This window comes from Gavialis gangeticus, unplaced genomic scaffold (assembly GCF_001723915.1).
Source record: "Gavialis gangeticus isolate Ggan-Ray unplaced genomic scaffold, GavGan_comp1, whole genome shotgun sequence".
Taxonomy (NCBI): Eukaryota; Metazoa; Chordata; order Crocodylia; family Gavialidae; genus Gavialis; species Gavialis gangeticus.
Genome location: NW_017729008.1, coordinates 14,099,146 through 14,121,323, shown reverse-complemented (window position 1 = coordinate 14,121,323; position 22,178 = coordinate 14,099,146). Strand labels below are relative to the sequence as shown.

The following is a 22,178-nucleotide window of genomic DNA, read 5'->3' as shown; positions in this document are numbered from 1 at the left end:
TCCATGATTATCCTTATCTGCATGCTTAGTCTGTTGCATGAGCTGGTTTTCCAGAGCTGTGCCAGACAGACTACGGTGACCTGAGTCTCTGAGAAGGCAAACACTGGAACTGTTTGGCCTGTTAATGGCACATGACTGATATATGAGTATGATATGCTTTGGGAACCCCTTCAGACTGCCTACCACAGCGTCTGGGCAGAGTTGCTCAATATGGACTGGTGGGAGAGGGTGGTGTAATAGAGGTGAGATCAACAGTATTGTGAGGCCTTTACAATGAACAATCTTCAGTTTTCTGGAGATCTCCAGTGCGAAGTTTTCTTCTGAATTGTGGAGCCAGACCACCAATCTGCACATGCTTTTGACTATGGAAAAGTGGATGGTAATATCCATCTCGGAGATTGGCAAACCCCAGGTATCAGTAGCCTGTGGCTGCTCAGTTTGGCTTGGGCAAATTCACTGGCCATCAAGAAAGTGTTTGCCCTGTGTTTCTTCAGGCTTTTCAATCCTCAGGAAGTCATCTGTGGATTTGTCCATATAGGACTCCCCAAGAGTCCTATGTGGCACAAATAGCAGGATCTGATATTGATATGTAACAGAGGACTTAGAGAGGGCACTCCTGTCACTTAGAGAGGGGAGCATTATACAGCTGCAGAAAGTTGCAAGCAGCTGACTTAGAGCCAGATGTGAGCTGTAGTCAGCTGAGCTAAGAGCAGGAGCTACAAAGCTACAGAGGGCTACAGCAGAGCCTTGGGGCTGCTGGTGATACTAATGGAAAGCCCCGGTGCTCTATTGTGTGTGTAGCTGTAAGTGGGTGGAGCTCAGGGATAAGCCTATATAAGCCTAACTCCTGGGCTGGAGACTTAGTCTTCCCTGGAACACAGAGGGGAGAGGAGCTCTCCCCAGGAAGGTTGTCGGCTGATGGGACTACAGACAATAAGATTACTCCATGGAGCTGGCAGGAAATAGACAGCCAGCAGTGGAGAATCTTTTCCCCTGTGGTACAGGGATTCTGAGTTAATTTTTTGTGATACTTCATGGATTTATTTCCAGTTTGCTGTGAGGCATGGGGTGGCCTATAGTGTTCAGAGAGGACCCTATGGCGACCTAGCCACAGGGCACTGGGGTTGGAACAGCCAGTAAGAGTGCCTAGTGGAGGGGTGCCAGGTTGTTGCAAGCACTGGGGGTGCTTAGATAGGACATGTGGGTGTGTCCCAGCAGATGTACGCATGCAGTTTGTGGTACCTCAAGCCCATTTCAGGTGCAGCAAACCACACATAGTGCACGTGCACCTGTTTGCTGTGTTGCTAATTTGCAGCACAGTGGGTTTTTTAACACTGGGAGATCCCAGTGTAAAAAAAAAACCCTGCCTCTAGAAAAAGAAGCATGGTGCACATGGCAGCAGTGTGCACCACCAGAAACTGAAGCCTGGCTGGCCAGAGCCACATTGACTGCAGGCTAGATTCCGAGTAGCCAAATCACTGCCGCTGCTGCCTTGGGAGGTCCCCAGGACGGGCTGCTGGGGCCAGCACAGGTGGTGGCCCCAGCCTCCTCTATGGCCCCCCAGACAACATGCCCTGCACCAATCCCATGTACAGGGGTGTGCACAGCAGCAAAAAGCAATGGCAAAAATTTGTGTTGCTGATATTTTTACCATGGCAGCCACACACTCCTGCATGTGGGGATGTACCTTGTGTATGCATTGTCTGGGGCAGAGCAGATGGGGGGCAATTATGTCCCAGAAGGAGCTAGAACTGTTTTATATAAAGGGCACTTTGTGAATGCTGGACTAGCTAGAAGTGCTGTATATAGAGGGCACTCCATGAGTGCTGGCCAACAGTGTGAAAACTCACATTCAGTATGTAGAGCAGGGTGTGGGCAAGCATGGCCAGGGAGGAGGCCAAAACTGGATCAAGCATACTCTGGAGAGGGCTGAGTCTAAGCCAAGCACACTGCAGATGGAGCTTCTATAAGAAGCAGTTGAGGGCTTAGGGTGGAAACTTCCCAGAGCGAGTGGATCATGGGCGATAAAGCTCGGGTATCCAATTGCAAGTACTTGAGCCAAAGGGTTCCATTAAGGGTAGAAGCCCAGAGAGAGCTGAAGACAGGCAATCAAACCCCAAAAGACTCTTTCAGTATAGGAAGGACTTGATTAGGGGTAGCGATCCTGGGAAGACAGACTGAGGGTGAGAAGCCCCAACACTGAGACTGATTATTTGGGCTTGTCAAGACCTCAGCGTTAAGGGGCAGGCTCAGCAGCACCTAGGACTAAGTTACAGGCTAAGAGGGCCAGAGTTTGGTTGGGCCTAAAAATAGGTCTCAGAACAGTGGAGCAAACATGGGGAGCCTGCAGGCAGCTGCTGACAGGGTTTGCTAGGCCAAGTGCTGATTGGGACAGACAGGGTAGAGCAGGGTGGAGAAAAGGAGCTAAGCTGCCACTCCAGCGATTGAGGGCTGCCTCCCAAACTAGTACCTAACACCAAAAGATGTGGGAGGTAGGTTAAAAATTGGGAGGGCATAGCAGGTAGGACTGATCACCAGGGGCTGTCAGAATTGGTGTCATAGTGCCAAACCTGCTTACATGGGATACTTTGTGGCTCTGAATACATAAATGACTTTTTTCCATTGTGTTGCATAGCATTGTGTTTTGCTATGGAGGTTCATTTGCATTGTTGATGGATAGTACAGAAAAATGAATGATCCTTCACAGTTGCAGCCTAGTCTCTCTTGTGATATGAGGAATGTTTGCTCATGGTTCATCTGTCATCAAAATAAATGAAGTTAGCTTCCTGATTCTGGAGACTACCTGCCTGTTATGTACGACTGATGAAGTCTTACACAGGACCACTGGACCCTGGAAAGAAATTTACAATTGCCACCTTAGCAGCTGCTACTGAGAACCACAAACAGCAGGATAACTTTGTGAGGAAGACCTTGTCCAACTGCTTTGATCATGGGTAGGGTGTGGAGAGTGAATGAAGAGAGATAGAGAAGAGCTAGCAAGGGTTCTTGAACGTAAAGTTTTTTTAATCGAACAATCAGCCAAACAAATTAACTGTGCAAAATTAAGCCAATAAATTGCCTTTAAGAAATGATCCAGGATTGGTGAGTACAGCTGGGAAGTGGGGAGAGGAGAAGGGGGGCAGGTGAACTGTGACTTCTCTTAGTTGCCTCATTACCCCTTGGTCCATCTTACCAGTATATTGGCAGCCCTCTTGACCTGAGTGGCATCGTGCTGTGGTCAGTACTATGGTCCTGGAAGCCCTCCATCTTTGTCTGCTATTACCACCTCTTTTGGTCCTGAACTATGAGGTTGCAAGCAACTCATCCTGCCTCTTTGTCATCGTCCTTCTCTGCTGTGCTCAGCTCTGATAGAATCTTTGCCTGAGCTGCTGTCTAGACATCAGCAAAGGGTGATGGGAAATGTAACAAGCAGTCATTGTTTATCCTCGACCTTGAAGATAAGTTTTGATATTTCATATAATTTCTGGGATGCCATCGTCAGGCCTTCTCCCTAGTCTGAGCAGACTCTTGGAGATGGTGACATTTCTGGTGGCTCCTGCAGCCTTGTTCTTTGGGTGTCTTAATCCCATTTTGTGGGGGGAGAGGTGGCTGTCACAGTGGGTCAACCTGCATTATGCTATTCGTGGTGTTTGTGGCTCCAGTACAATGGCATGTTCACAGCAATGCAGGAGAACTGCAGGGGTTGTGCTGCTGCAGGCGTCCAGTGCAGCTAAACTCTTATCTTCATTCCTCAGGGTGTATAGGTGCTGGGGACATGATAGTGGTCCATGTGATGGAAGGGCAGTGGAGGCACTGGTTTGCTAAAGCCAGGAGAAGCCTAGCAAAGTGTGATATGCTGCTGTTCACTAGTAGATCCCATCACACCTTTACCTGCATGTATAGAGGGGCCCCCAAACACATGCCTTGGTCAATAGGGTAAGCAAGTAGGGTTGACTGGCATCAAACTAGTGCATTTTATACAGATATTCTTTTATTCTCCATTAATTCTGGGGTAATTCTGTAACAATTTAGAGGCGTACGTTGTCTTTCTACAAATGTTTTACACTGGTTTAATTCCAGTTACATTAATGGAAGTATTTCATCTGTCCATGTTCTTGTTGAGTAAGCCGGACAAACTTGGAGTAGGGCCACTAAAGTCACCAATGCAGGGTTTCCTTACAGCTTCAGTTTTGTCTGTTGGTAAATTCTTGGGAGCTGTTACTTGCTGCAGTCTCTGATATAGGTTGGAACTGGAAATTATAGCTCAAATAATATTTTTCCTTTAAGCTAAATCACTTTGAGTGTTTATTGTAGAATGGTGATAAAATATATTGATTTAAACCAGGGGTGCTCAACCTTCTGGCCCAGCATGCCCTCTGAGTGGCACAGGCTATGTCTGCAAGTCAGAACCTGTGGGTGGTGTTAGTTCATGGGCTCAATCCAGTGTGAGGTGGTCCACAGGTTCAATCCAGCACTGTGCACCACATGAAATTGAAGCTGCCATGATTTCCCTGTTCCCAAATTTCTGGATCCATGGGGAGCCCTGCAAGTTGGATTTAGCCCATGGACTGGAGGTTGAGCACCACTAGTATAAGCAATATTAGGATGAATTTATAAAGCACAAGTACCTTGATGTGCTATGCAACATAATGCATATTTCAGATAACAAGGGCCAGTTGAAGACAGCAAGCATTTTTTAACCTAATTCTATATTCTGACATCAAAAGAAGTTTTTAATCTATCAAATGCATTTTTATGTTTCTCATTAAAAATGGAAAAAAAGCCTTATGATCTGATCATATGGAAAAATAAATAGGCTGTCCATGAGCAGCATCCTCTTCCCACTATTAACCTTACTCCCACAGACCCTTTCAGTGTGCTGGGTTGTCAGTCTAATACAAGCTGAAAGCACCTTCAGGCAGGGATCTTGTCTTTGTATTTGCATGTGAAATGCTTTATACACCTACAGTTATGCATAGTTGAAAATTTGTAACAGATAAGAGATGGAGAATATCTCAGCCATTCTTTCTTTGAATCGTTGTGTGTGGATGTATACAAGGTTTTATACATGCATTTCTCTTCTGTTGATACTGCAGTGATGGGGTCAATCAGTAGATGTGACAGGCAAACCAGGATTATAAGAGTTTGGACACTTATCAGTAGTTTTGTTGTTTATGCTGTTTGCAGTGATATGTTAATAAGTGATCAAATAATGAAATTAATTTGGCAAAACTTGGTACCAGGCAGGGTGGATTTGGTTTAAATCACTGGTCAGGAAGTCTTGGTTCAATCATTGTTTTCTACAAAAAGTGCATTCTTGTTGTTTAAAACAACCTTAATACATATATTCACAACTCAGAGATAGATGTAGGTTTTATTTTTAGAAGGTGTACACTACATTTTAAAGCAGTGATTAGTTTTGATGTTTTTTCAGATTAATTTTGCAGCTACATCAGAAAACTGAGTTATGATTTTGTTTAGAGGTGCACTGAGATATCAGTGCCATATCAGATTGGCATCAAAAAAAGAAAAATTAACATCATTGGCTATCGGCTTTTTTTTTTTACCAGTGTACCCAATACTATCACCAATAAATATAGTATGGCTCCTGGCTGGGGCTCCCGGTTGTGGTCACCACAGGAATGCAGCTGGGCAGTGTAGAGTGCAGTCTGTGGAGGGGAAGAGGTATGGGGAAGGGAAGGGGCATGTCAGTGAGGGGCAGATTGAGGCCCCCACGGTAAGGGAGAGAGTGGAGCTGGGGGTGCTGCCCAGCCAGGGTGGTGAATGGGACCCAGGGCCGAGGCGGGGAGCAGGACAGAGCTGCAGGTGGCTCATCCAGTGGGCACAGAGAGGGTGGCGGGGCAGCTCCCCGCCACTGCATGCATCTCCTGGGGAGGCATGGGGGAGCATGTGCCCCCCTTCCCGAGGTTTGTGAGCGAGGCAGATGTGGGCTGTTGGGGTTCTCTGCTCTACTGCCTTTGCCCCAGGGTTCCCATGCTGGTTGCGCACTCCCTGCCCTCCCCGCAGCAGTGGGGGGCAGCAAGTTGTGCTTTCCACTGCCAGGCAGGCAGGGGATGCGCAGCCAATGGGGAGCCCCTGGGGAAAAGGCAGCAGAGCAGAGTGCCCCAAGCCCACATTGGCCAGCCTGCATCTACCATTGTCCTGCTTGGCTCCACTCTGGTTAGAAGCATCCTTGTGCTTAAAAATGGTGGTGGCAGTGCTTAAACTAAAGCTCATTTGACGAGCTTTAGTTCAAGCACTCCTGCTGCCATTTTTAAGCACTGGGGCACCAATCCCCTGGACAAGCCACCCATGGCTCCATCCTGCCCCTGCCCCACTCCATCCTTCACTGTGGGGGCCTGGATCTGTTCCCCCCATGTCCCTTCCCTTTCCCACGCCCCTTTCCATCCACAGACTTATTTGCAGGGTGCTGCTGTCTACACTGCCCAGCTGCATCCCTGTAAATCAGTTATTGGATCGGTATTGGCCAATATGGCTGGTTAATAATTGGCTATTGGTATAGGCCAAGAAAAACTTTATCGGTGCACCCCTAATTTGGTTATTTTAATTACCAAAGCTAATTGAAGCAGATACTTGTGAAGGTATTGTGAGGTGAACTACCTCCAATTCACTAGGTTAATCGTGGCTATCTGGGGGATATTTTTGCCATGCAGTATTATAAGGGCAACAACTGTCACCAAAAACAACAGGCATTTAAATTGTTTTATTTAACTAAAACAACAAGCTTATATATTTTGGATATTTTTGTTCAACAACAAAGGTATACTTATTTTAACAAAACAAGCATATGTATTTTTGAATTTTTAACTGTTTTTGTTATAAATGTGAAATGTGGTTTTTTAAAATAAAAAATAGATTATTTCAGTCAGATCAACATAAGAAACTTAAAATACTGGGTTATGCAACAAACTCAGTCTTCACCTTCCTCTTCCTGTTTATTCATAAACTTGAAAAGAAAAACAAGCTTTCCTGCTTTTTCAGTTCCCAAGCAATTTTTCAATTTAGAATGAATTAGTCAAAAGGAAGAAAATATTCTTTCTATGCCTTTAGAAGAAGCTACTGATGTTAAAAGATGGATTATCACTTCAGTCCTGTCTGATGGATCCAGGTGCTTAAGTGATTTTCACCAGTTAACTGATGTGACTTTCTTTAAAACCTCATCAGCAAACATATATAGTTTTTGAATGGTTCACTCTTAGCCCTGAAATTTATTATAGTTGGTATTATGGAGGGATGATTGCTGGACGCCCATGTCATAGCCAACTTCTCTTCTTCAGCAATTAAGGATTGACCCTGGTACCAGTAGTGAGAATGCTGACAAGAAAATAAGCTGGAGATAATACTTGATCCATTTGTTTTTTTAATGCCTGTAATTTAATTCTGTCATTGTGTATTTCTCGTTTCAAGGTCGTACTCAGTTCCTGCCAAATTTCCACAGCATCAGGAATAAAACAGTGATTTCCTTGTACTTTGTTCAAGGCTACAGAAATAGGCTTCAGGGTAGTCAGCATCCATTCTACATTTCTCTTTAGCCCAATATTGAGAACTTTTGCCGTGACAGTTCCGTCTATATTGTCACAGTTTTGTTCATGAATTGTTAACAGATTAGGCCAATTTTCAGTATATTGCTCAAAACAGCCCACAATTGATTTCTATCACACATCTAGTGAGAGAGTTAGTTTGGTTCCCCCTCCTTTCTTCAGAGCAGCTGCTGCAAAGTGGTTGTTATGGAAGTATTTTGCAACTTCAACAACATTAGCCCTTATTTCTGGAGCACAGAAGTCTTTGGGTAAACGGTGCATCAAATGAGCACCGCAGCCATTGGTTATTAGCTTGGGGCTTTCTTACCTTTCTTTTAGATTTCTTCTCATCTATGGTACGTTTGTGGCATTTTCTGTGACAAAGCTGTGTACTAGACATTTGAATTTTTTCCCCACAGTTTGTTATAGATTTTACTGCTATTTCTTGTAAGTGTTCTGCTGCATGTGAATTTCCTGATGTATCAATCGTTTCTGTAAGGTAGACAGTCCCTTCTTTTGCTGTCACACAAGCACATACTACTGGATCATGGTGGACATTACTCCACCCATCAAGTAATCAGAATAATAATTTTCCCCTCTAGACATTTTGCCCCCTGTCCAATTTCTTTTTCATATACTTTATCCAGCAGTTTGCCTCCTATATCTGGTCTGTTGGGTGGACTGTATCCTGGTCATAATGACTGAACCTTGTCAATGAAGTGTGTGTTCTCCTTTTCCAAATGGAAAGGAGAGTTTGTTGCAGAAAGAAACTGAGCAATTTTTTAATCAGCCACCTCTTGCTGTAATCTGCTGGTTCTTGTTAGGCGGGCAAGTTTTCGTAGATGAGCCTACGAACTTCACTTCATAAATCTACTAGATACTAAAAATCATGGACTTAATATAGACATTGGATTTATGACACATTACAACCTTCCTGACATCTGATACACCAGGTAACATGCCTTTAGCTGACCACCTGCATTCCTTCCCACTTTTTCCTTCCTTCCTCACCCCACTCCTGTCTCTACCCTTTTGTCTTCCAAACTTCCACTCATTTGTATCTTCACAGACTTCTTGTTTAATGTTGATTCTTTTCTACCTTGGAGAACTCATAACAGCAGCAGGGTCTTGAAGAAGGGTGTTTGTGCCTGAAAGCTTGCAAAGAACTTTCCCCCAACTATTTAGTTGGTCTAATAAAAGATATCTCATCTACCCAAAGAACCTTACCTACCTGTGTCCTTACACCAACACAGCTATAACCAACAACCCTGGTTCTTATTACAAACTTATTTAGGGTTGTTTCTGGATGATATTTTTTTTTTCTTTTTGGTACAAGTGATATACTATGTGACATGCATTTGACTGGAACACTGGTATCATCAGCAGATAACTCTGAAACTAGACAAGGATGCTGCTGCTGAAGATGGATAGTCAGAATCCTGTGTGTTAAGGATGGATCCTCCTGAACAAAAGAAATAAATGCAGTGACTACAATACTGCTCATTTAGTATTACTCATTGCACTTGGTACGACTTTAGAAGTGAAACTGTAAAAGGAAGATCTGCCTATTTCAGCCATTATTTTGTATTACAACTGCATTAAAAATCTGATAGTTCCATAAAGTAGCAACTATATTTTTGCTCAAACATTTTTATGAAAATTCAGGTAGTCCAGAAATGTACCCAAAATATAGGGGCAGGGAAGACAGGCAGTCCTTAAGAAAGTAGTATGAAATAAAGTTTACTAACCTGGAGATCCTTCATGTTCAGATATGTCCCATTCATCATCTTCAAAGGAGCTTCTTTCTGAGAAGGAGCACTTCTCATAGTGTTTCATTTGGGCAACCGGAGCCTGTATTTTTGTTGCACTGTTTGCATTTTGCACGCATGCCTGTCTTACCCACAGGTAGAGGAACTTCATTAAAATATTCCCAAACAGGGTCTCTCTTTTTTATGGCCTGGAAAGCCTGCTGCCATGATAGGTTTTCCCTACTACCATACCATTCTCTTACTCAATCTCAAATCAGTGGAAAGGCTGTACTTAGAAACTTATCCCTCAAGACTTCTGAAATATTCTGCTCAAAATGTTTCTCTTTTGTTTCTACAGCTCCTTCCTCCGTGCCCAGTTCTACTCCGCCCCAACAATCCTCTATTCATTTAATTTCTTGAAAATTTGTACTTTTAGAGAGAGAGGTAAGGGCTTGACCTCTGAGTATACAAATTTACAGAGACAGAGCTGATGGGTAGGTAATCAGGTCTGTTATCTCTCATCTCCATATACTGCTGTTAACAAAGATGTTATCTCTGGAGAGACAAATCCACAGTTTGAGAACTGAAACTAAGCATCACAGAGATGCTTAATGGGATCTTCTAAACTGAGCACTGAGTCCCATTGGGTAGAGTGGTTTTCTTTAATCTATACTAATCTATAGAGGAGCCTCTGGGAACCCCATAAGGTTGGGCCCTTAATATAGTCCATGGCCTGTTGTGACCTATTTATAACTTTTTTTAATAAAAAGGTTACATGTATATATTGCTTCAAATGGTATATCATTAGAAGTTATAATCCTTATTCCATGATGATGTCTTTGAGCTTTAATATATTTTAGATTACGACTATCTTTATCTAGGTTTATTTTTTTTAAAAGCATCTTACAAAAAAATCAAATAATACAATTACATAAAAAAATATGATTGAAGCAAAAAAATCTGATTTTTTTTTTAATTTTAAAAACTAGGCTAATCTTAATACTTTCATGGCATGAGTGACCATGTAGTGCTTGTATCATTTTACAAGTTGCTTTGCAACTTCACCTGCAAGCCAAGCTCTTGGTTTCTAAAGAAAGAAATTAGTATATCATAATGCAGTAGTGCTTGGAGATGAGCTGTGGCACTGTTCTTGAGATACTATTTTGCAGTATCTTTCTATTAGGATTTTAAAAGGCAAAGATATGTAGCCCATAAAGTAAATTAATGGCTTCTAAAATTCAGTTTAAAAATGAAATTGTAGAATTGTAGAGAAGAAATAGACAACTTCTGTTTTTGTACATTTGCCTTGTTTGGCTGCTTATTTGTTAAAAAAAATGTAGGGAATCTGGATTCTGTTGAATATATACATTAAATTTCATACTAACATTATTGCTGTAGATTGGGAAGCATATTTGTTTGGAAAGCTGTGCTATAGCTACAGAAAACAAGATGACATTTATCTTTGTTCTGCGTGATTGTGTTTTTGTTTGCTTGCATATTCCTTAGATTTCTTTTTCTCTCTTGCTGTTCTGCTTTTTGTCCTCAGAGCTTCTTTGGCCCCTCACAAAGGAAGAAAGAGAGGCTCCCTGTAGACCTAACAACTCCCCAGTTAGAGTCATTCTTCCAGACAACCTGTCATTGAACAAACCAGCCAGAATCAGATAACTAGAGAGGGGAAAAAACATTTTAGAGTAAAGGGACTTAAAATTTTGTCCTAACTTCTAACCATTTTAGAGTGGCTGTGAGTATCTGTAGTGGACAACTGAGGAGTATCAGCTGAATTTCATAATCATCCTCTATTTGTATAATAGATATTTTTAAGTATTTTTTTTATATATGCTAGGACCAGAAAGGACACCTTGTATAACACAGGCCATATTTCACCTAGTAACTCTCATACTGAACCCAATAACTTGTTTGACTGAAATGCACATTCCAATGCAGTATCCAGTCTTGCCTTTGATTCTGAGATTTTTCTCTTGTTTTTATTAGTTTGGCTCATCCAAACTATTAATCTTTTCTTATCTGTAGGAGTGGGAGTAAGGATTTTCTTCTAACTATTTTGGTCTGATGCTTAGTGTCAGGGGGGAAAAAATCACTTTACCTTTTCTTAGTTTCTCCTTCTGTGAAATGATGCGAGTTATCTTGCAAAGATGTGATGAATTTTATAAAAAGATATTTGAACGCTAAAATGTGCACAGGTGAAGTATCAATGATCTTGGTTCATTGAGTGATGAAAATGTTTTAACCTTTATTGACTTACTAAATATAATTTGTTGTTGTTTTTGCTTACTCTTGAAGTCTAGGGATAGATGCATACTTAATGGTTAGTCAGCTTTGTTAGCTAGCTTTTATTTCCTTGTGATACCACCTATATCTATTTACTTACTTCTATCTACATCACCTTGAGAAATAAAACACATTCTGGAACTGTGTATAGTTGTATGAACTGGGATTTGGCAAACACAGGCCATTTATAGATGTGCTATGGGAGGGCGAGGGAGGCACTTTAATTACTGCAGCTCTGAGAGCTGTGCTAATTAAAGTGCCTGGAGCATCACATGTATCAGCATCCCCATGGTGAAAAATGGTGGCCGTGCGCTTTGAAGTAAAACTTGTCCAACGAGCTTGAGTTTAAAGTGCCCTACCGCCATTTTTCAGCGGGTGGATGCTGATACACGTGACACTGGAATCTGCTGAAGTGTGGCCATATGACTTGACTAGATTAATTACAGCATGTCAGAGCAGCCTCCCTGCGCACGTATAGGAGCCCATAGATTTTAGTTTTTACCAGACACACTTTGGCTGTTTGGAATATGCAGCCATTACACAGTATTATTAAGAAAATAGTGCATCATAATCTAAATAGTTTCCCAGAGCATGTGGAAGCTTTCCTAATATCAAAGTGAGAGATTTAATCAGAACCTTGATGTTAATATTGAAATCTGTTTCATTCTCATCCATTATTAATGATGACCCTTTGTGAAAGCATACAAAATACTTTTGTGGGAACAAAGAATATAAGAAGTCAAGCTAGTTTTACAGTGAGATCATGCACCTAAATGAGATCCTCTAATTGAAACACAATTTGCAGTTGCAGTACAGCGTTGCATCTGTTAAACAACAGAAAACATCAAATGGCACTGAAAGCCACTTTAAGTATATTTTCATTCTAGTTTGGTCTTTGTGGGAAAAACTTCAAAATAAGCTTTACAGATCTTAGTTGCAGTAGTACTATTATTATTGGTACTTTTATTAATAAACCAAAAAATAAGCAGCATGCTGAAGAGTTCATTTGAGCATATCTTGGGGCAGTGTCATAGCTGCTTGATAAAATACTTGCTGGTGTGTTGCCTCATTCCTCTCCCATCCATGTATAAAACTCTCATCTGAATTTTGTGATACTTTAAACCTGGACTTTCTGGCTATATGGGAGTTGTGAAACTCTAAGGCCACTTTCTTTCAAGTTACACACTTCTTTGCAGAGAGAACGCAGGTTGAAATGTATCAGTGTTGATAATCCTTCAGTACCGTGTTGTAATTTCCCAAAGGAAACAGAAGGTCTTTCCCTTTAATCTGAGAGAGAACTGTTACTGCAGCACCAATAACCATGGGATATTCTTCTTGTAACATATTCAGATGATTTCAGCATCAGTGAGCAAACAGTAATTTGAAATGGCTTTGCAGTAGGGTTGCTCACGTTCAAACTAGGCTAGGTGCTCTGGCTAGATGCCAATGACCTGAGATGACTCTACAGTGAGGACATACCTCAAATCCTTTTTCATACAGGTTTGCATATTTTATGGTCTCATAAATTAGTAGAATTGTTCTTTAATTTTAAATAAACAATAAATAAACTCTCTATCATGAGGCTGTAACTTTCCATTGCAGCCAGCTAGGACATTATTTTTAAAATAGTGTAACTACTACTTTCTGGCACAGAGACTGTCCTCTTCTTGATGATTCCAATCGGTGTTGCCTCAAAAAACACTTCCAAAACACTTTTTAAGATTTGTTTTAAATATTGGTTTGTTTATTTTTATTTGTTACACTGGGGAATTAATCCTTTTATTATAATCACAGACAAGGTATAGTATTAGCGCTGTCTTACCACAATACCTTTCTTTCCTTGACCTTGAGGAATCCTTTTAGTGGTGTCTGTCTGGGTGTCAGGTTCTACATGTTTTCGTGATATGGACACGTTCACCAAGACCTGTTCATGACCACTAAAGCATTTCACAAACTGCAGCTAATGGCTGTCAGATGAAATAGATTTGGTTTAATAACTCCAGAGGCAAGATGAAGTATACTTTGTTTACAGTTTTCTGAACCACAGGCATGCAGTCTGTGAGCCAGATCCAGCCTCTGGAGCCCCATCATCCGGCTTTTGGTTTCACGCATGCTAAGATGCACTTGAGCCCATATGGATGTAAGACCCAAGGAGTTGGGGCCAGACATGCTCACAGAGGAGCACCTGAGCCTATAGGGGTGTAAGACCTCAGGCCCCAGTGTACGGGTAGAGTGTTGGCCTGAAAAAGGGAGGAAGTGGCCTGGTGAAGGGGTAGGGATGAAATCAGTCCAGAGTTCAGCTAATTGCCCAGCCACTGCTTAGATGAGGGTCACAGGAGAGACCCAAAAGGCTGCATCAGGGCTGGCCAAGGAGTAAAGAGTTAAGCTGGCCTATGTGATCGCTCAAAGGGAGCAGGGGACTCTATATGGTCCAGAACAGGGCAGTGTGAAAGAGGCCTTGTGAGAGCAGGCGGAGTGTCAGAGGCACCAGTGAGGGGGGGGGCAGAGTGTGTGAGGCCCCACCAGGGCAGTATGCTAGAGGCCTAACTATGTACTGAGTTTGGCTTGACCTCAAGCCAGAGATTTACCAAACTGTGTGTGTTGTCTGTGAGGCATGGGACACGATAAGGGAAGGTAGGAGTCGTGCAAGAACTGTCCTTTGTCATCAGGGTGCTTGAAGGGCAGCCTCCCACCTAATACCATCTGTTTATTATTTTAACAACAAGGTGTGGCAGGAAAATGAGGTGGGTGGCTTGCCCGTAGACAAGGGGGCGGGCTGATGCCAAGACCGGGCCTGGGAGTTTGCCCCTTTTTGTCACACTTGCATATAACAAATATTTGGTATAAAAAGGGTCATTGGATAAGACTGAATTCTCATATATAGAACCCGCATAAAGCAAGGGAAATCTGTGTAGTGAAAAACTGTACCTTGAAGAAATAACAAGTTAGGGCAGGAGTGGGCAATTATTTTGGCTCGTGGACCACTTAACAAATTTTGGTGAGCTGGCAAGGACTGTGAACATAGTCTTTTAAAAGATATTATTAGGGCTGCACTGATAAAGATTTTTTGGGCAGATACCAATGGGCAATTATTAACCAGCCATATCAGCCAATAGGAATCTGATAGCCAGTATGCAGCCCAGCAGCTTGGAGACAAACCTCCAGCTAGTAAGTCTGTTGTGGGAGAAAGGGGTGTGAGGAAGGGATGGGGTGTGGGGGGAGCAGATCGAGACCCCCACGGTGAGGGTGAGGGAGGGAGTGGGGAAGGCACTGCCTAGCTGGCAGGATGCAGGGCAGAGCTGTGGGTGGCTCATCCAGGAAGGGTGTGGAGGGGAGGTGAGCTCCCTGCCACTGCACACAGGTCTGGGGGAGGCATGGGGGGCATGTGCCCCTCAGATTTGACCAGTTCCAGCACTGTCACCCACTCCCCCCACTCACCTCGAGTGCAGCCCCAGCCCAGCCCCCCTGCCAAAAAGAAGCTGGTGCAGCCCCTGGCTCCAAGCCCACAGTGCACAGAAATCCTCACCTTGTACACAAATCCAGGAGGCACCCCCATGCCTTCCCCAGGGCAGTGCACAGCAGCTGGAGCCACCCCCCTGCCCCTCCCAGATGAGCTGCCTGTGGCTCCATCTTGCACCCTGCCCCGCCCTAGCTGGGCAGCACCTGCCGCTGCCCCAGCCCCACTCCCTCCCTCACTGTGGGGGCCTCTACCTTCCACCCCCATGTTCTTTCCCTCCCCCATACCCCTTCCCCCCCAAAGACTTACTGGTAAGAGGCTTCTCTCCAAGCTGCTGGACTGCATTTCTGGCTGTGCGCATGCTGTGGCTGCATGCACGCATGCAACATTTATCAGTGACGTTATCGTCTATACCAGCCAAAAAAGCCAATTGCCAATAATGTCAATTTTCCTTTTATCCAGTGCTTATCCAATATGCACTGATATATCGGTGCACTTCTAGATATCATTTTAACAATTATAGATAAAATAAATTGTATACTAAATAACAAACTCTACTATAACATATTTTATTTCAAAGAGTAGTTTTTGTCCTGATTTATGTTTAATTGAGTAGTGTATATAGAAGTGATTGCGTAATACCTCAAGTCTTAGTCTTGTATATTGTGTGTGGGGGAAGGAGTGGGGGCTGGCTGGGTGTGTGTATGTGTGTGTATGGGTGGGGGGCTGCCCAGGAGCTAAGTCCCAGGAGCTGACCAGGGATGGTGGGGGCAGCAGGCACATGCAGCAGAGCTCACCCAGATGGTGCAGTACAGGTATGGACCCCAACCCTTCTCCCATATCAGGCCCACAGCCTCCCCTGCTGGACGCTGCATAGGGCCAAGCCTCACCTGCTCCCGCCTGGGGCAGCCTGCACTGTGCTGCTGCCCATGCCTGCCAGTGGCCCCAGGTAGTGCACATAGCTTCCCAATGAGGCTTCACCTGCTGCTCCTGCAGCTGTCCAGGTACAGCTTGGCTCTCCCCACCTTCAGTGGCTCCTTCCCCTGATGTACCACTCTGGGCAGCAGGTAGCACAGGGCAGCTATGGGGACATGTTTCAGGCATTACATGCTCAGAAAGGCAGGGTGGAGCTACAGCTGGGTGGCTCTTGCCCCAGTGTCCTAGGCTCCAGCTAAAAGTCCCAGCTCAGCCACCTGCAGGTGGCTGCTTATCACACTAGAGGAGCAAAGTGGGTAGAAAGTGGCCAGGAGCTGGAGCCCGGCTCACATGGGCAGGAGCTGCCTGGTTGCAGCTTTCCCACCTGCCTGGCTGGGCATGTGGTGCCCATTGTGCATCATAGAATCATGGAAAATTAGGGTTGGAAGGGACCACAGGAGGACATCTAGTCCAAACTGTTGCTCAAAACAGGACCATCCCCAAGTATATCATCCAGCCAAGGTTCTGTCTAGCCTCATCTTAAAAACCTCCAAGGATGGAGATTCTACCACCTCTCTGGGTAACTGGTTCTTTACTACCCTCCTAGTGAGAAAGTTCTTCCTAATATCTAACCTAATCTTCCCTTGCTACAGCTTGAGACCACTGCTCCTTGTTCTGTCATCTGCCACCACTGAGAACAGTCTATCTCTGTAGCCCCACGTATGCTACCACTTCCCCATGGTACCTGCTGCCCAGAACGGTGTAGCAGGGCAGGAGGAGGAACAGCTGGAGGTGGGGGGAGCTAAGCAGTACCTGAGTGGCTGCAGAAGTGTGAGCAGCCCTGCTGGGAAGCTGTGCACATTGGCTGGAGCTAGGATTGGGACTAGGGCCTTTAGTGGGCGTGGGCTGCATATGAGTGGGAGAGCAGTGCAGGCTGCTTTGGGTGGGAGCAGGCAGGGCTCAGCCCTATGCGGAGTGCTGTGGGAACATGATACAATTAATTGGCGGGTTGGATCTAGCCTGTGAGCTATATTTTGTGCACCCCTGAGTTAGGGTGACTGGCTAAGGCAGGGGTGTGGGGAGTTAGGGACAAATCGAAACAAGGATAACAAAAAGAAATATGAGGAAGTGATTATATAAATGAGTTCTGATGATATTTGAAGTTTCATGATGGCTCAAGTTTATTGTTGTTTAAATAGAACCACAAACCTTAGTAATATATCTCGTGTGGGAAGTGTTACCAGTAGTTTTAGTGTGAGTCTGCCCTAGCGACCTGATAAACACATTATACTCAAAATGACAGCAAACCTATTCCATTTTTAGCCCTCTACTAGAGCTTCTGCTGGAGTGTGGCTGTATATGCTAGCAATGGGAATGCCTGAAAGACGGCTGAGAGGTACTGGATATTGTGTATATGCTCACTTTTTTAGATTTGCATTATTTATTTTCAGGGTGTGAGAGAGACTCCATGATACAAAAGGAAATAAACTGATTTCTTGGTGCATTTCTGCCTACCTGGACCTATCACTACCATATGGACTTGCACAAACCACCTGTGAATTCGATTAGAATTTGTACTGTTTCTGTGGCTGTTCCTCCTAAGAGAAATCAAAGCCTGTTTGCATCCAGTGCTTCGGCTCTTGGCTTCACTGGTTCTAACGCAGTTCTGTATTTCTACATTCAATCTATCTACATTTCTATAGCGTAGATGTTCTATATGAATCTTAATGAATTAAAGTGGAGAAAACAGGAAAAGTTCAATGTTTTTATATTAGTTGTATATACAAGTTGTCATTTAATAAAGTTAATATTCATATAAAACTATGAGGAGGACTATTTATTTTTTAAAGTAGGTGATACCCACACTTTTGAAGTGATCATACCACTATCATCTTGCCCTCCTCTTTAATTCCAGACTGATCTTTTTAAATTCCAGCGTGACAGTTGATATCTTTTAAGCCACTAGTGTCAGACACCAATGTTTTCTATCAATTAAAAGCAAACTTCAGGCTCTGGTTAGATGGTATAATATACAAACATTGGTTTCCAGTCCTAGCAGCTCTTGAGAGAGGTGGTAAGTTGAAGTGGAGACAGAAAAAGTTAATCGGTATCTGCAGATTGTTAAGAGCAGAAGCAAACTCAGAATCTTTTCTAAGGCTGTAAAGAGAGATTCCATTTCTGCTGGGAGAGAGCTTTTTGTCCTGAGATCCTGCAGACATACACATCTATTCTCCCAGTTCAAGTAGTTGTGAACTATTTGGGATAAAATATGCTAATGCTTTTTCCTGGCATGTAGTGCTGTGGTAAGGTTTTTGAAGTTAATTCCAGGGATAAGCCTGTCACTCTGTACTGGAGGAGGAGCAGCAATACAGCTTGGAAGGGCTGTGTGTGTAAATGGCCATGCCATTCCTGTTTTGACCTGGGTCAAAACCTTGGACAGTTAGTACTATTTGAGATGGGACATTTAAAATCTTAATGTCACACATGTTGTAGATGGTCTAATCTCATTAACTCAGTGGCTGACAATGTTTTCTACTGATGGGCCAGAATGGCTCAGCTCGGGTCTGAACTAGGCAGTAGCTAGGCTGCTGCTGTCACTGCTTCTCTCCACTGCTGCTTCCTCTGCCAGCCAGCTGCAGCATAGCATGGGTCAAGCTCCTCGCTACCCAGTAGGGATGTGTGAAGTGGGCCCTATTCAATTTGGATTTGGATTCGGCCCAAATCGGGGTTAGTGATTCAATTTGTCAGTTTGGATCACTGTCCCTGATTCAATTCGGCTGAATCTGAAGATTCGATTCTGATTCAGAGAATCAGTGATTTGGCCATAGACACAGCTTTAAGTGTTTTTCTACGTACCATGAGGTACCAGGTGCAGCTTGTGAACACTGTGGTGCTGGAGTGGATGGAGCGTCCCACCGGAGCGCGGGGGGTGGGGCCCCCCCGCATGCTTGGTGGTGATCCCAGAACCGGAAGTATGATCGCCCTCAGGGGGACCCCAGGTGCCCCTTCAGGCCGAGGAGGCACCAATCGCCGAGCCAGAGAGGCACGGGGGTGGGGCCCAGCGCGCTCTCTGACAGACCCGGAAGTGGAACAGAAGTGCTTCTGGTTCACTTCTGGGTCTGCTGCCGAGTGTGCTGGGGAGCTCCCCACACTTCTGTGGGACGCTCCATGCGCCCCAACATCGCAGCATTCACGAGCTGCCTGCTACCCAGAGGTATGTGGAAAAACATTTAAAGCTGTGTCTATGTCTGAATCGTCAAATCTCTCCGAATTGATTTGGAGAGTTCCAATTCGATTCGGAGAGATTAAAGGGTACTCTGATTCGATTTTGGATTCAGAGATCCAGCCACCGAATCGGGCTGAATCTCTGTCAAATCGAATCAGCGACCAAAGCTTTACACAGCCCTGCTACCCAGCTGTCTGGCTGTGGGATAGTGCCATGCTATATGAATAAGCCCCTTGCTGCTGAATGCTGTGAATCCCCAGCTTCTTAAGCCATATGTGGCCTGGAGGCTGTAGATTGCTGATTTCTGCATTAAACTATCAAAGAGTTGCTTCTGCCTTGAAGTCACAGATCACCCAGTGTGTGTTTGTCATTTGTTCTTGACTTACGTGAACATCAGTCCAGTGTAACATTTGCTTCTTACATCGAATTCTAAGTTGATCTTTTCTTATGCAACAACATCAATAAGTTAACATGTAATTTTACATAGTATATAGTTTGAAGTCCATTTTCTTAATCATTTGTATCATTGTAGAAGTTGGCATCTTGTGGTCACAGTTATTTTCATAGATGAAAGCATAAAATATTTCATCATGAGTCACTGGCAGCAGTTAGCTCATGACTGCAGTAGCATTTAAGAAAAAAATAAGAATATTTTAACTTTCATTTCTTCAGCTATCTACCATGCCTTTTGAAATGTTGTTTGTTAGGTATACATGAAACTCATTTCTCTAAAAATCTACACATTTTTAATGGATTCCTATACTAACTTTTAATTGTTTACATACTTCAGTGTTTTGTTTTTAAAGTTCTATATCTTTATACTATTGTAATAATAAACTAATTAAATTTTACCTTTTTTTTCCCTTTCTTTTAGCTCCAGTAATAAACCGATTCACCAGACGGGCCTCAGGTAGGTTTGATTAAAGTTACATGTTTTAATGGTCTAACATTAAAATATAATGATGATTCTGACAATTGCTATAATAGAGGTGGCCAAATAATAATTTTTATAAAATGGCTCTTCAGGAGCTGCATGTAAACTGTCTAGGGCAGCATTTAGCTTGTGAGTTGTGGTTTGGCAACCCCTGTACTGTAAGGTTAATTAGATATGTTCAAAGAAAGCTAACTTGAGTTTACTCCATGTTAATTATGTGGTGTGTTGAAATTTATGTAGAATCTTTCCAGTGTTACAAAATTGTTCAAAAATTGAAGCTTTTTTAAAAAAAAGTATGTTTCTAGTCCTAATGGGTACTAAGAAGACACTGAAAATCTGAAGTGAATGAAAATGATTGCAATGTTGTCTTGCTGAATTAGTAGGCAACCTGAAACAGAAGTTCTGAAATGCAGTACTGTTAACTCTCAGCATTCTAAAACAGTGAATCAACTCCAAAATAATTAGGTGGAAAAAAACACAACTTCTAAGTTTTTTAATTAATACTTTGGGATAACAGCCTTGGGGATTCATGTTTCTAAGGTATTTTTGTAGCCCTGATGGCTAACTTAGCTTTTATTTGTTTAAATTATGTGAATCCAAAAGATGTGGCTTTAAAAAAAACCACCAGATTTTGTGAGACTCATGGTAGAATTGTGAGAGTTGGCAGCAATGGGCATCTGAACCAATTCCATTTGTCTTATCATGTTAAATTTGAATCCTAAGGATAACAAAACTGATATTTTCAACTGTTAGATGTCTTACTTTTCAACTGTTAGTTTTCTTACTTATGTTAGCAAAAATAATCAGGTAAAGTGCTCATTTCAGAATTCCAAGTTGACTGCCAAAATCTCTAGCTTATCTCCTGACAAGTTTTCTGTAATGCTTCTTATTTGTATATAAAAATATGTGTCATATTGAAACCAGGAATTGTGTAAAATAAATATAATGTCACATAGCAGAAGAGTGCCTGTGGTAAGTGAAGACACAATAAACAAATATAATTCATCTCAAAATACAGTATATTTTTCATGTATCTGCTAATAGATAGACTTCATAAGACACTGCATTGCTGTAGATTATGAAATATAATGATGGGTAGTAAATATGAGAACTCATAAAAGTGAAGATATTTATAGTGCTAATTAAAGTATTTGATCGCTCACTTTCCATTAGAGGAAATTTTTAACAAAGGTATGACAAATCTTTGTATTTTAATAGATGGAAACATATTAGATTCTACATTTATAGGGAAATCAGCACTTATTTTTAAGTCTTAACACTGGCAAGAAAATAAGCATGCATCAGTGGTTTTGGCCACTTTCTGCAAAAAACAGTGTTTTTTATGTTTATGAACCATTAATGCATAGTATATTTTTTTTGTCTTGTGGAGAGAAAATTTTCTTCCTGTAAATCTCACTGTTAATGCTATACTACAAATGTTTGTTTTCTTGGTAACCCATTGGACTACTCAACTAAAAGCTGCTCTGTGAACTCCTGACATGAGGAAAAATCCAAATGATGTGAGGTTTTCAGCTGCTACATGTAATTGGCATGTTTTTTGTTTTATATATGCGTCAAACATGAACAGTTTTAACCATTAAACATAACAACTAATTCCAACAGATATAGGAAGGATATTTGAGTATCCTTCATTGAACTAATGCAAGAACAAATACTTAGCAGAAACTCAAGAGGAAAAGCTCTAAGTACCAGGTCATAGTTTAGTTATTAATCAGTCTCTTCTCTTGAAGGTGACATACTTCACTTTGCATTTAATATTTACTGGATACAGAGTAGTGGGGAGGCTCCTCTTCTGTTGGGAACAAGGCTCAAATCCAGGGCCCAAGGCTCAAAGCTGAGCTGCGCTGCACCCATGCAATGCAACAGCTGCTGCACAGGTGCCAAGCGGAAGGGGGAGGGAGGTGATCACCACTGCCCCCCACAGCCCCTCGCTGCATGGGGGGTGCTCTGTCAGGAGCCCCCAGAGGCCCTGATCACCGCTGCTGCAGCAGGTGAGTGCGGGGCTTTTTTTTTTTATAAAGTGCCAGAGGGATGGGGCCGGGCAGGG

General features: G+C 42.9%; 1 protein-coding gene across 2 annotated transcripts in view; it reads left to right on the top strand.

Moving 5' to 3' along the window:
• The window catches only part of PRKAR2B (protein kinase cAMP-dependent type II regulatory subunit beta), a 228,105-nt gene that overhangs the window by 69,103 nt on the left and 136,824 nt on the right, over positions 1-22,178 (top strand). For both annotated transcript variants that reach the window (XM_019509416.1, XM_019509417.1), the window contains exon 2: positions 20,051-20,086. In XM_019509416.1, coding sequence (XP_019364961.1) covers positions 20,051-20,086 — 36 coding nt within the window. The remainder of the gene's footprint in view (positions 1-20,050; positions 20,087-22,178) is intronic.